Source organism: Coregonus lavaretus (genome assembly GCF_964263955.1).
Source record: "Coregonus lavaretus genome assembly, contig: HAP1_SCAFFOLD_2615, whole genome shotgun sequence".
Lineage (NCBI taxonomy): Eukaryota > Metazoa > Chordata > Actinopteri > Salmoniformes > Salmonidae > Coregonus > Coregonus lavaretus.
The window spans coordinates 40,220-54,613 of record NW_028160088.1 but is presented as its reverse complement, the minus strand read 5'-3'; the positions used below and the strand labels follow the sequence as shown (position 1 = coordinate 54,613).

The window sequence follows — 14,394 nt, the reverse complement described above, 5'->3', positions numbered from 1 at the left end:
TATGTGTCGCTAGGTGGGTCCAGGTCCCGGACTCACCAAGTCACCTGCGGTGTCCCACAAGGATCTGTTCTTGGACCGATTCTGCTCGTCCAGTACATGCTCTCCCCCGGCATGGAATCTTCTTCCACTACTATGCTGATGACACCCAGCTGTAGGTAAAAACAGCCCAAAGTCTCTCTGATGGATGTGCCCGTCTGAACACCTGCCTTACGGAGATAAGGGCATGGTGGAAGCAAAACTTCCTTCAACTGAACAGCAGCAAAACCGAGGCCCTACTTGTTGGGACCCCCCACCAGGTCCAGGACGCACCAATAACACACCTCACCAATGCGTGACAGAACATCTGGAACGCCCTCCCGGACCACCTGAAGGCACCACAGACTCTGGGCTCCTTTAAAACAGGCCTAAAGACCTTTGTCTTTACGAAGGCTTTCTGTTACTATCTGTGCTCCTTGGTGTCCTTGTCCCTTGTAGCATCAGCTGGGTTCTTTGTGTCAGTTGTCGTGTCATCTTTGTTCTATTTCATTTCCATTTTATGCACTTAAAGATTATTCTGTATTATGAAAAGAGCTTTACAAATGTAATACATTATTATTATTATTATTATTATTATTAAGGGCTTGATGATAAGTTGAACCAGGTGTGCTAGTTCTGGAATAGTTCAAATAGATGGAACGGCTGGTTCCAACCGAGTAGAGGTTGGAAAAAACGCTTCTCTAGACTAGAGTCAAGTCAACGGTTCATACCTTGTAGTTCTCCAGTTCCATGTGTAACCTGTTGTTCTGTGTGAGGAGTTCTTGGTTCCGTGTCTCACACTGCTTGAGTTCCATCTCCAGTTCCACCTCGTAGTCACGACTCATCTGCTGGAACTCCTGCAGCTCCTCCTGCGCCTCCTCAGACCTGGGAGAGGTTAGGGGTCAAGATGGTGGTCGTGGAGTAACAGAGGACACCACGGTTTAAGCAGATACCTGTGGGTACCTCTGCTGGGGCCTGGCAGACTGCTCCTTCTTTTGTGTGTGTGTGTGTGTGTGTGTGTGTGTGTGTGTACCTCTGTTGGTGCTTGGCCACCTGTTCCTTCCAGTAGTCCACCTCTTCCTCCAGTGAAACAAACTGAAGGGGCTCTGGTTCTCCCATCTCTGCCCACACTACTGGACACTCTTCTCTCACCAATCTTATCTTCGACCTACTGAGGTTCTCCTCTTCTCACACCAATCTCTTCTTCTCTCCCTCTCTTACAGTTCCCCTCTCACTGAGTCTATGGGAGGCAGTAAATAGAAGGAAGAAAGAAAGAAAGAAAGAAAGAAAGAAAGAAAGAAAGAAAGAAAGAAAGAAAGAAGTCAGTAAATAGAAGTCAGTAAATACAAGGCGAGCGTCCGTAAACTTAAGATGATCAAGTGTTGATACTTTTTCTTCCAAAAGAGAGAAAGAGTTCTCTATTCAGCATTTCCAAGTGAACCATGTGCTTCAGGCAAGAAAGGACAGCAGAAAGGGGTTACAGGAGGTTAGTGCGAACTGCAACGACATAAGTGAGCCATCATCTAACTAGCTAAGGAGTGCACTGTCGGTGTCAACTGACGACAATAGGCTGGCTGTCAAACTTTAGCAACCCAAAGAAGAGTATGATGCCAGGCTTAATGAACATGAATAGATCATGTTTATTCAAACAAAGCAAATAGACCAATTTGATAAATGACTTGATTACTTTTGTAGCTATTGCCATTCTACTCATAACCAAAGTCTTAAACAATATCTGGAACTTGTATGTACAAGTATTTGCTAACTGATGTTTGTCAAACAAGGCAGCAAACAAAAGAGAACACAGAACACAAAAAGGGAAGTGTATTCTCGCCTTCACAACAGTGACAAGCAGTGTCAGCTGGCTTACGTAAACTTGCTTGCAATATGTAGTCTCTGGTCAAAATAAGTAGCTATGCTATGGCATTTATTTTCTGTCAATTTTACAATAACGCAACCCAAGTCAGAATGTACAAAATGCAGTTACAAATGTATAGGTGCGGACAGCATAATTTGCCTATACATCGATCTAACGGATGAGTTTGTCACAAATTAACGTTACCATCGCGATTTAAATCCCCTTAAATTGACTGCTGATACTAACCTTCCTAGCGTAACTTGCGGTGGCTAGCAGCCGGTGCTCCAGTGCCGAAAGATGACGGTTACTTTATGACCGAGCTACAAAACGGAGCAAAAGTATCCAGCAAATGTTGTTACATAGATCACTCCTTGGTCGAAAGTAGTAACAAAGTTGCCACATAGAACAATGCGAAGGCTGCATATCTCATATGTCCATAGAAGACTCACGGCTAATCCGCCAACCACCGCGATCGCTTAACCGCTCACCATTGGTCGGTTATACTGTCAATCATGTATTGAGGATGATGAATGGCCAATCGCGTTCATGATTTGCCTACGAGGTGCCGGTTAAATCAAATCTGCTTTCAGGCAGAGAGGAAGAGGCGAAGCGAGAGGTTTTACCCCCGCCCCAAATCTGTCCACGAAAATGTTTGTATGGAGGTCAATGAGTGTCGAATTTGGTCAACAAAAAATGTAATTGCTAAATTGCTACTTATAGGCTTATTTGATCTAATAAAATGTTGTAATGGTTAGGTTGTTACAAATGCACTGGTATAAGTGGACGCACGTGGCATTTTGGCAACTTTGAAAAAACCCACTTTATATCAAGTGGTGTAGTGCAATTTTTTTAGGAGAGGAAGCGAAAAAATATGTAAATGACGTCATAATTTCCTCAATCAAAGTTTGTACCGACAGGTGTAGCCTTATGCAAAGCCTGTCATTACAATACTGTCCAACCCTGTTCCTGGAGAGCTGCCTTCCTGTATGATTTCACTGCAACCCCAGTTTTAACTAACCTGATTAATCTTATAAACTAGTTAATTAATAGAATACTTTAAAGTACTACTTAAGTAGTTTTTTGGGGGTATCTGTACTTTACTTTTTATATTTTTGACTACTTTTACTTCACTACATCCCTAAAGAAAATAATGTACTTTTTACTCCATACATTTTCCCTGACACCCAAAAGTACTGGTTACATTTTGAATGTTTAGCAGGACAGGAAAGTGGTCAAATTCACACACTTATTAAGAGAACGTACCTGCTCATCTCTACTGCCTCTGATCTGGAGAACTCAAGAAACACAAATGCTTTGTTTGTAAATTATTTCTGCATGTTGGAGTGTGCCCTCTGGTTTGCTTAATATAAGCAATTTGAAATTATTAATACTTTTACTTTTGGTACTTAAGTAAACATTTTTTAATTACATTTACTTTTGATACTTAAGTATATTTTAAATAAAATACTTTTAGACATTCACTCAAGTAATATTTTACTGGGTGACTTTCACTTTTCTTTCATTTTCTGTTAAGATATCTTTACTTTTACTCAAGTATGACAATTGGGTACTTTTCCACCACTGGAATCAGATTAAGGTTGGAATGAAAACCTACAGGATGGTAGCTCTCCAGGAACAGGGTTGGAGAGCCCTGTTATAGAATATGCATAAAATGTATCCTCCAATTGCAACGTCATTCTATGCCCACACATATGGCCTCAATAAAAATAAAAATAATGTAATACCATCAAACACCAAGTTAGGCATACCTAATTAAAACATAGGCCAACATCACTATCAGTCGTGAATCATAATTCTTCACGCGTTACCGGTGAAACCGCATCTGCATGCCAATCATTTGATTGATCTCAATCAGTTTCATGGGAATAGTCTATGCATTGCGATCTTCTTGAATGACAGTTTCGTGAGCGAATCAGAGCAGATAGTGTTAACAAACTCTTAGCCTTTCTTGTATTTTGTATCAATCAAAGCATATACCCTGCCTAGTGGCTCTTTTGAGTTTTGGCACGTTATAAATTTTTTGACTATTCAGCTTCAGCTAATCATCCTAAAATGTCATTAAAAATTAGGTGTTTTTGGTGTAACAGTAACGTTATAGGCCTACTATGCTAAGCTATTATATTCGGTTCTGTTATGTAAAATAGGCTACTAATTAATCAGTATGTGATTTTGCGAGACATTGATTCAGCTTTGATCTAACTTGACTAAACGAGCACCATTGTGAGAAGTGATAATCATCTATTAGTAATAATAATAATAATAATAAGTGATGAGTAGGACTATTTGGCAACAGATCTTGATGAGGGTTATTTTAAATGATTGGAGCGCCCTTCCTGGTTCTAAAAGGACAGCGCTAAATAAACTTTGATTTGATTAGCTTGAACACATGGCTACAATATACCATATTACAGAATTAAAAAAAAAACTATCATAGAATTTATTTGCAAAGATGTAATCAAATGAATTGACCAAGTAGTGAACATAAATTATTACTAAGTAGAATTGCAGGAAAATCGTATTAAAACAGCCATAAAAATCAAGCTTTTTGTGTGGTGTATTCATGCCACTATAAACTATAACCTAAATGCATTATTACCTCCAACTTGTCCCAATTCACACTTCCAATTTTCCACCCTGACATACCAAGGTAGAACTGTAGGCTACATGTACCCGTACAGTTGAAGTCGGAAGTTTACATACACCTTAGCCAAATACATTTAAACTCAGTTTTTCACAAAACCTGACATGTAATCCTAGTAACAAGTCCCTGTCTTAGGTCAGTTAGGATCACCACTTTATTTTAAGAATGTGAAATGTCAGAATAATTATAGAGATAATTATTTATTTAAGCTTTTATTTCTTTCATCACATTCCCAGTGGGTCCGAAGTTTACATACACTCATTTAGTATTTGGTAGCATTGCATTTAAGTTGTTTAACTTGGGTCAAACGTTTCGGGTAGCCTTCCATAAGCTTCCCACAATAAGTAGGGTGAATGTTGGCCCATTCCTCCTGACAGAGCTGGTGTAACTGAATCAGGTTTGTAGGACTCCTTGCTCGCACACGCTTTTTCAGTTCTGCCCACACATTTTCTATAGGATTGAGGTCAGGGCTTTGTGATGGCCACTCCAATACCTTGACTTTGTTGTCCTTAAGCCATTTTGCCACAACTTTGGAAGTATGCTTGGGGTCATTGTCCATTTGGAAGACCCATTTGCGACCAAGCTTTAACTTCCTGACTGATGTCTTGAGATGTTGCTTCAATATATCCACATCATTTTCCTTCCTCATGATGTCATCTATTTTGTGAAGTGCACCAGTCTCTCCTGCAGCAAAGCACCCCCACAGCATGATGCTGCCACCTCCGTGCTTCACGGTTGGGATGGTGTTCTTTGGCTGGCAAGCTACCCCCTTTTTCCTCCAAACATAATGATGGTCATTATGGCCAAACTGTTCTATTTTTGTTTCATCAGACCAAAGGACATTTCTCCATAAAGTACGATCTTTGTCCCCATGTGCAGTTGCAAACTGTACTCTGGCTTTTTTATGGCGGTTTTGGAGCAGTGGCTTCTTCCTTGCTGGGCGGCCTTTCAGGTTATGTCGATATAGGACTCGTTTTACTGTGGATATAGATACTTTTGTACCCGTTTCCTCCAGCATCTTCACAAGGTCCTTTGCTGTTGTTCTGGGATTGATTTGCACTTTTTGCACCAAATACGTTCATCTCTAGGAGACAGAACGCGTATCCTTCCTGAGCGGTATGACGGCTGTGTGGTCCCATGGTGTTTATACTTGCGTACTATTGTTTGTACAGATGAACTTCAGGCATTTGGAAATTGCTCCCAAGGATGAACCAGACGTGTGGAGGTCTACAATTTTTTTTCTGAGGTCTTGGCTGATTTCTTTTGATTTTCTCATGATGTCAAGCAAAGAGGCACTGAGTTTGAAGGTAAGCCTTGAAATACATCCACAGGTACACCTCCAATTGACTCAAATTATGTCAATTAGCCTATCAGAAGCTTCTAAAGCCATGACATCATTTTCTGGAATTTTCCAAGCTGTTCAAAGGCACAGTCAACTTAGTGTATGTAAACTTCTGACCCACTGGAATTGTGATACAGTGAATTATAAGTGAAATAATCTGTCTGTAAACAATTGTTGGAAAAATTACTTGTGTCATGCACAAAGTAGATGTCCTAACTGACTTGCCAAAACTATAGTTTGTTAACAAGAAATGTGTGGAGTGGTTGAAAAACGAGTTTTAATGACTCCAACCTAAGTGTATATAAACTTCCGACTTCAACTGTAGGCGCTGCAGAGTCCCATTAGATAGTTGACAACTTTGGCCAATCAGATAAAAATATTTATCTAAATTCACCGTGTCTGCCTTGATGTTCATAAAACTCCACCGACCCCCTCTCTTGCACAGTGGAACCCAAAACGATATGTGACCCCTTGGTTACAGTTACAGCGTTCTGCCGAGGACACCCAAACCAGAGTGGCCACAGCAAAGCCCAAGGAGCCTGATCCTCTCTGGAACGCCCAAGGAGCCTGACCCTCTCTGGAACGCCCAAGGAGCCTGACCCTCTCTGGAACGCCCAAGGAGCCTGACCCTCTCAGCAAAGCCCAAGGAGCCTGATCCTCTCTGGAACGCCCAAGGAGCCTGACCCTCTCAGCAAAGCCCAAGGAGCCTGATCCTCTCTGGAACGCCCAAGGAGCCTGATCCTCTCAGCAAAGCCCAAGGAGCCTGATCCTCTCTGGAACGCCCAAGGAGCCTGACCCTCTCTGGAACGCCCAAGGAGCCTGACCCTCTCAGCAAAGCCCAAGGAGCCTGATCCTCTCTGGAACGCCCAAGGAGCCTGATCCTCTCTGGAACGCCCAAGGAGCCTGACCCTCTCTGGAAAGCCCAAGGAGCCTGACCCTCTCTGGAAAGCCCAAGGAGCCTGATCCTCTCTGGAACGCCCAAGGAGCCTGATCCTCTCTGGAACGCCCAAGGAGCCTGACCCTCTCTGGAACGCCCAAGGAGCCTGACCCTCTCTGGAACGCCCAAGGAGCCTGACCCTCTCTGGAACGCCCAAGGAGCCTGACCCTCTCTGGAACGCCCAAGGAGCCTGATCCTCTCTGGAACGCCCAAGGAGCCTGACCCTCTCTGGAACGCCCAAGGAGCCTGACCCTCTCTGGAACGCCCAAGGAGCCTGACCCTCTCTGGAACGCCCAAGGAGCCTGACCCTCTCTGGAACGCCCAAGGAGCCTGACCCTCTCTGGAACGCCCAAGGAGCCTGATCCTCTCTGGAACGCCCAAGGAGCCTGATCCTCTCTGGAACGCCCAAGGAGCCTGATCCTCTCTGGAACGCCCAAGGAGCCTGATCCTCTCTGGAACGCCCAAGGAGCCTGACCCTCTCTGGAACGCCCAAGGAGCCTGACCCTCTCTGGAACGCCCAAGGAGCCTGACCCTCTCAGCAAAGCCCAAGGAGCCTGATCCGCTCTGCAAAGCCCAAGGAGCCTGATCCTCTCTGCAAAGCCCAAGGAGCCTGATCCTCTCTGGAAAGCCCAAGGAGCCTGATCCTCTCTGGAACGCCCAAGGAGCCTGATCCTCTCTGGAACGCCCAGGGAGCCTGATCCTCTCTGGAAAGCCCAAGGAGCCTGATCCTCTCTGGAACGCCCAAGGAGCCTGATCCTCTCTGGAAAGCCCAAGGAGCCTGACCCTCTCAGCAAAGCCCAAGGAGCCTGACCCTCTCTGGAACGCCCAAGGAGCCTGACCCTCTCTGGAACGCCCAGGGAGCCTGATCCTCTCTGGAAAGCCCAAGGAGCCTGACCCTCTCTGGAACGCCCAAGGAGCCTGACCCTCTCTGGAACGCCCAAGGAGCCTGACCCTCTCTGGAAAGCCCAAGGAGCCTGATCCTCCCTGGAAGTTGCTGTAGCCCTGCGTGGGATATTTAGCCTACATTGGCTATTGGTTGAGACGCAGGGCCGTTCCTCATCATTCTCGCCACCACCAGAGAGAAGACAGGAAAGAAACCACCATTTACCGACCTGCTGTAGCCTACATATTTATTTGGTTTGACATTCAATCACTATTCATGGAATTTTTGTGGTAATTAAATATAATATATTTAGAATCAGAATAAATGTTCAGTGTATTCTCAAATTGAAGCGCCCTCGCCCTCCTCCAGCACCACACACCTGTTATATCTGAGTTGTGCCTGTTGTCATAGAGATAGATAGAGGACTCATGGAAATAAACCATTTTAGCATAGACAAGGCCATTGAGGGCATCCAGTTTCACCATTTTAAAGTAGTAAACTGGGTGGGGATTCCTATGAGTTGGGAGCAATCAGCCAATGAAGAAGAAAAATGTACTACTTTAAAATGGAGATAAGAGGTAAACATGGCACAGATACAAGGATGAGTCCTCTGTCTATCTCAATGGCCTGTTGTTCACAGCGTATCTGCCCTCTCATTGGCTAGAATGGTCCCACCTGATCTCGCCTCCTCCAGCCTGCATTCCATCTCGGAGGACATGTATTTCCATTGTTAGAGCGGTCACTCAATATCTGTTTACAGTCACTGATGGTCTGTTTACCTAGCAGGTTAGGATAATTAACTTTGCAGGTTAAAACAATCCCATTGTTGACATAGCTACACAGCTCTGAGACCACCATCCGCGGGGGGACGACGACACAGCCTGACGCCTTGATCACAACGACAGCGTCATTACGCTAAATAGTACGCAGCGTCATCTGGATGTGTGCAACAAAAATTCAACATTCACCTTCTGCTACCATTTCTGTCAAGCCATCTACACATATGTTCGATGAATCCAACGTATGCACTACACAGAACGCACTGCAACTGCCTCTGTAACGCAATGCTGCAAGGCGAACACAGCGTTCCATTGGAAATGAATGTACTTCTGGTGTACCAAAACACAATGACGTAGTCGGTGTGATCGAGGCGTGAACGTGCACCTCCCCACAATCCCCAACCAACGCAGCTTCAGTAGGCCTACCTGTCCTTTATTCATTTCAATGTCTTGACAGTTGCAGAAATTGCTTGAGCTACGCTGAGAATTCGAAAAGTATGAAAGCCAATGGTCCAATATTCTAGAACATTGCTGTGCATGTGCACACACGTTTTGGATTATGATAGACGCACTCCTTGATCACACCTACAGAGTCATTGCGTTTTGGTACACCAGAAGTACATTCATTTCCAATGGAACACTGCGTTTGCCTTGCAGCATTGCGTTGCAGAGGCAGTTGCAGTGAGTTCTGTAGGGTGCATAGGTTGGATTTATCTAACATATGCATCAAATTGTGTGCATAGACGGCTTGACAGAAATGGTAGCAGAAGGTGAATGTTGAACTTTTGTTGCACACGTCCAGATGATGCTGCGTACCATTGAGCTGTAGGCCTACTCCATCTAGCCACAATGGTAGAAACATAAACATACCATCAGTCAGGACCCTTTTAATGTCCATGGTCCTGACATACCATCAGATGTATTTATTATATCCAGTGATCCATCAATGATTTGGCTTTTTATTAACTACACTGCTCAAAAAAATAAAGGGAACACTTAAACAACACAATGTAACTCCAAGTCAATCACACTTCTGTGAAATCAAACTGTCCACTTAGGAAGCAACACTGATTGACAATACATTTCACATGCTGTTGTGCAAATGGAATAGACAACAGGTGGAAATTATAGGCAATTAGCAAGACACCCCCAATAAAGGACTGGTTTTGCAGGTGGTGACCACAGACCACTTCTCAGTTCCTATGCTTCCTGGCTGATGTTTTGTACACTTTTGAATGCTGGCGGTGCTTTCACTCTAGTGGTAGCGTGAGACGGAGTCTACAACCCACACAAGTGGCTCAGGTAGTGCAGCTCATCCAGGATGGCACATCAATGCGAGGTGTGGCAAGGTGGTTTGCTGTGTCTGTCAGCGTAGTGTCCAGAGCATGGAGGCGCTACCAGGAGACAGGCCAGTACATCAGGGGACGTGGAGGAGGCCGTAGGAGGGCAACAACCCAGCAGCAGGACTGCTACCTCCGCCTTTGTGCAAGGAGGAGCACTGCCAGAGCCCTGCAAAATGACCTCCAGCAGGCCACAAATGTGCATGTGTCTGTTCAAACGGTCAGAAACAGACTCCATGAGGGTGGTATGAGGGCCCAACATCCACAGGTGGGGGGTGTGCTTACAGCCCAACACCGTGCAGGACGTTTGGCATTTGCCAGAGAACACCAAGATTGGCAAATTCGCCACTGGCGCCCTGTGCTCTTCACAGATGAAAGCAGGTTCACACTGAGCACATGTGACAGAGTCACACTGAGCACATGCTGGAGGATGTTGCCTGCAACATCCTCCAGCATGACCGGTTTGGCGGTGGGTCAGTCATGGTGTGGGGTGGCATTTCTTTGGGGGGCCGCACAGCCCTCCATGTGCTCGCCAGAGGTAGCCTGACTGCCATTAGGTACCGAGATGAGATCCTCAGACCCCTTGTGAGACCATATGCTGGTGCGGTTGGCCCTGGGTTCCTCCTAATGCAAGACAATGCTAGACCTCATGTGGCTGGAGTGTGTCAGCAGTTCCTGCAAGAGGAAGGCATTGATGCTATGGACTGGCCCGCCCGTTCCCCAGACCTGAATCCAATTGAGCACATCTGGGACATCATGTCTTGCTCCATCCACCAACGCCACGTTGCACCACAGACTGTCCAGGAGTTGGCGGATGCTTTAGTCCAGGTCTGGGAGGAGATCCCTCAGGAGACCATCCGCCACCTCATCAGGAGGTGTACATTTCAACTATGTAAAGAAAAAAGTATTTAATAAGATATTCATTCAGATCTAGGATGTGTTATTTTAGTGTTCCCTTTATTTTTTTGAGCAGTGTATAATAAAACCAACCGTTCTAAATGCAACATTTGTAAATGTTTAATTTATTTAACCAGGTAGGCCTAAGACCCATTGAGGTTAGAAACCTCTTTTGCAAGGGCGACCAAGAAGGCAAAACAGGGAAATAGCTGCATGTCCATAAAATAAAATAAAAACATACACACAAAAGACAAAGTATCACAATTTACAGACAGATTAAAAACAACTGTAGCTATCAAAAAAACTGTCTTCGATCAGAGTTTTAAAAATAGACTGACTTTCATATATTTTTAAGCATGTTCCAGGATGAAGGGGCATTATGGTTAAAATATTGTTTCCCCCATTTCAGTTCTAGCCTTAGGAACAGACAAGGACAGCAGAGACTATGAACATTGTATTGATGCCGTGTTCACGTGCTAGTCGGAACTCTGAATTTCCGACTTGCTAACTGGTTGTAGTTGTACACGTGCCGTGTTCCACGCATCAGTAAGTTGGAAATATCAGAGTTTCCTAGTTCCGACTAGCAAGTCAACGGGGCACGAGTGACTAATCTGGTCAGTACGGAACAAAGAGATACAAAGGGAGGTGTCCTATCAATGCTTTGTACACCAAAGTGTACCAGTGCTTTAGCCTCCTGGTGGAGAGAGCGGTCCATTGCACCTAGGCATACAACTCACAGCGATGGGTGTGTGATCTAGCATTGGTGATACATCTAGCACCCCGGTAAACCCCTGCATTAATCCGGCCCGGACCATAATGCACTGTGTCCAGAGTTAAGGTAGGCTGACTTGCTGAGGCCTGCATAAAGACACTATCACCATAATCCAGCACAGAGTTTTAAAAAGTGCTTTGAATATGATCCTTTCTGACTGACATTGAAAAACAAGATTTGTTCCTAAAATAAAAACCCAATGTCAACTTCAGGTCCTTGGTCAAGTTATCAATGTGCCGTTTAAAATTCAGTTTTTTATCTAACCAAATCCCAAGATACTTATAGGTAACCCTATCAATTTGCTGGCCTTTTAGAGTTAAAATCTTCAAGTGACTCCATCTGTCTACTTTCAGAGAAGAGAAAACCATAAATTAACTTTTGCTTGCATTAAGCACAAGTTTCAATTTGAAAAGTTGCTTTTGAACATCATCAAAAGCCAACAGAGATGCAACCAGGCCAGAGGCACCTTGGTTCACCTGTTATGGACATGCACACGTTTACAACAGTTCTGGATGATTCCCTTTGGCCCAAGACTGTTCCTACTCTCAAATCCCTCTGAACTGAAACATGTGCCAAACTACACTTGGGATTGGAAACAAACTACCCTGCTCTGTGCCTGCAAAATGATAATCCCCAAATAGAAGAGCCATTACATTGATACAGGTCAGGAGTGGTCTGTGCTAATGGTTAAGACTGCTGCATATGAACGCCTTTCTTACAAACTGATTAAGCACATAAAAAATGTTTGCGTTAAGGTGGGCTAGCCATCTATGCAATATGTCACACCCCCTCCCACCTCAGATAGCACGTTGACGACCGTCGTGATTCTTGTCCTGGAGGCGGAACGGAGCCATTTCCCCTTAGATAGACCAGCTGCAAAGTCCAAATTGGCTATATTGTAAAGATTCATGCAAACAAACATTTGATTTTTGATCTTACTTTAAGGTTAGGCATTAGGGTTAGCAGTGTGGTTAAGGTTAGGGTTAGGCATTAGGGTTAGCAGTGTGGTTAAGGTTAGGGTTAGGCATTAGGGTTAGCAGTGTGGTTAAGGTTAGGTTTAAAATCAGATGTTATTACTGTGGCTGTGCCAGCTAGTGACCACTCTGCAGAGCTGCCTCCAGAACAAGATTCATGACAAAAAAACACTAACCTGCCCTCAGATTGCATCCACCTCTTGACACCCCCATAACATCTGCTGTTTTTTCTTTTAATTTGTCCTTCAACTCAGTTCAAGGTTACACGTTTAACGGTCAACCGTTACTTTATTTGGGCACTTACTATAGTCATTTATCTTGAGATGAGAAAATATGTTTTATCAAGTTGTGTTAACATTAGTTGAAATAAAAGTTACACTACCCAAAAGATACTCAATTGGTGGAAGGTCTCCACACACTCCGTCCTCAGCCCTAGGCTCAATGCCAACAAGGTCTCCACACACTCCGTCCTCAGCCCTAGGCTCAATGCCAACAAGGTCTCCACACACTCCGTCCTCAGCCCTAGGCTCAATGACAACAAGGTAGTGTAACTTTACTCTCCCGAGTGGCGCTGTGGTCTAAGGCCCTGCATCGCAGTGCTAGCTGTGCCACTAGAGATCCTGGGGCGGCGCACAATTGGCCCAGTGTCGTCCAGGGTAGGGGAGGGAATGGCCGGCAGGGATGTAGCTCAGTTGGTAGAGCATGGCGTTTGCAACGCCAGGGTTGTGCGTTCGATTCCCACGGGGGGGCCAGTATGAAAAATAAAAAAATAATGTATGCACTCACTAACTGTAAGTCGCTCTGGATAAGAGCGTCTGCTAAATGACTAAATATGTAAATGTAAATGTCTCCACACAGCCCTACTACCCTAGGGTCAATGCCAACAAGGTATCCACACTCACTATGTCCTCTGTATGCTGTTCTACCCCGCCTGTGAAAGGGTGTGATGCGCTCTTGGTTGGTAGGGGGTCCATGGCCTTCTCAGCTTTTCTCTTCCTTGGAGAAAAGGTCAGTGGAAGGCCTGTATCCTGTGGAACATTGGCCTTCATATCCAGCAACACGCTTTTGAGACGTGAAGACAGGTCAGTCATGCACTGTTCATCTTGGAGATGATAAGTGAGGTCTGTGATCTCTTTAAGATATCCTGCACATTGCTTCCTCAACTGCAACACCTTCCTAGAGGACCTCTTCTTTCCTCTTCTAGATGGACCTTCGTCTGGACGTTCAACGTTGGGGTCTCTGGTGGCCTGCTTGGTCTTAAACATGACATTTCTTATGTCACTGTCAGTCGGGTAATACCGCCTGCGAGTAGGTGGAGGGGGCTGCTCTCCACAGAAAAGCTCTTCCACTACAAAGGTGTTAAGATGACACTTCATTTCAGTCATCTTTCTCACACCAGACAGAGTCAGCTGCTCAATCTTCTCTCTCAGCCTGGCATCTACAGCTTCCCTAACATAAGCTTCCTGTTGGAGAAAGAATACATGGGTTTATCATAAAGGGGTATCTTAATCAACATTATATTATATAGATTATATATATATATATTTACCTCACCAACAACTGCATGTGAGCTATGCTCAGAGAGGGAGGGGAACCTGACGCAGTAGACAACCTCTGCCTTCACGGAGCTGGGTGTTTCACTTAGTGCTGCCTTCAGAGTTTGGGAGGCCTCCTTTTTAGAGCGCACTGTACTTTCCTCAATCTAGACATCAAATAATGTGGTATTTGTTAAATATGTACTGTTACTATGTACAGCGTTAGGCTGTTTCACACAGACAGCCCAATTCTGATCTTTTTCCCCACTAATTGATCTTTCGACCAATCAGATCATCTCTTTTGCCCCTAATTGGAATTGGGCTGCCTGTGTAAACGCAGCCTTAGACTTTGACCAACTGTAGGCCTAGACCTTGATATACAGTGGGGAAAAAAAGTATT

At 44.7% G+C, this 14,394-nt stretch overlaps 1 protein-coding gene across 2 annotated transcripts in view; it reads right to left on the bottom strand.

Annotated features, from left to right (window-relative positions):
• LOC311122174 (nuclear distribution protein nudE homolog 1-A-like) overlaps positions 1-14,394 on the bottom strand; it is a 43,145-nt gene that overhangs the window by 18,949 nt on the left and 9,802 nt on the right. Inside the window, exons 1-4 of one of the 2 annotated variants that reach the window (XM_084196571.1) lie at positions 14,009-14,165; positions 13,362-13,922; positions 1,049-1,255; positions 747-900 (exon numbers count right to left, since the gene is read on the bottom strand). In XM_084196571.1, the coding sequence (XP_084052697.1) occupies positions 747-900; positions 1,049-1,134 (240 nt within the window). In that variant the 5' untranslated portion in view covers positions 1,135-1,255; positions 13,362-13,922; positions 14,009-14,165. Of the gene's footprint in view, positions 1-746; positions 901-1,048; positions 1,256-12,454; positions 13,923-14,008; positions 14,166-14,394 lie in introns of those variants that run through there. The other variant, XM_084196570.1, reaches the window with a different exon arrangement.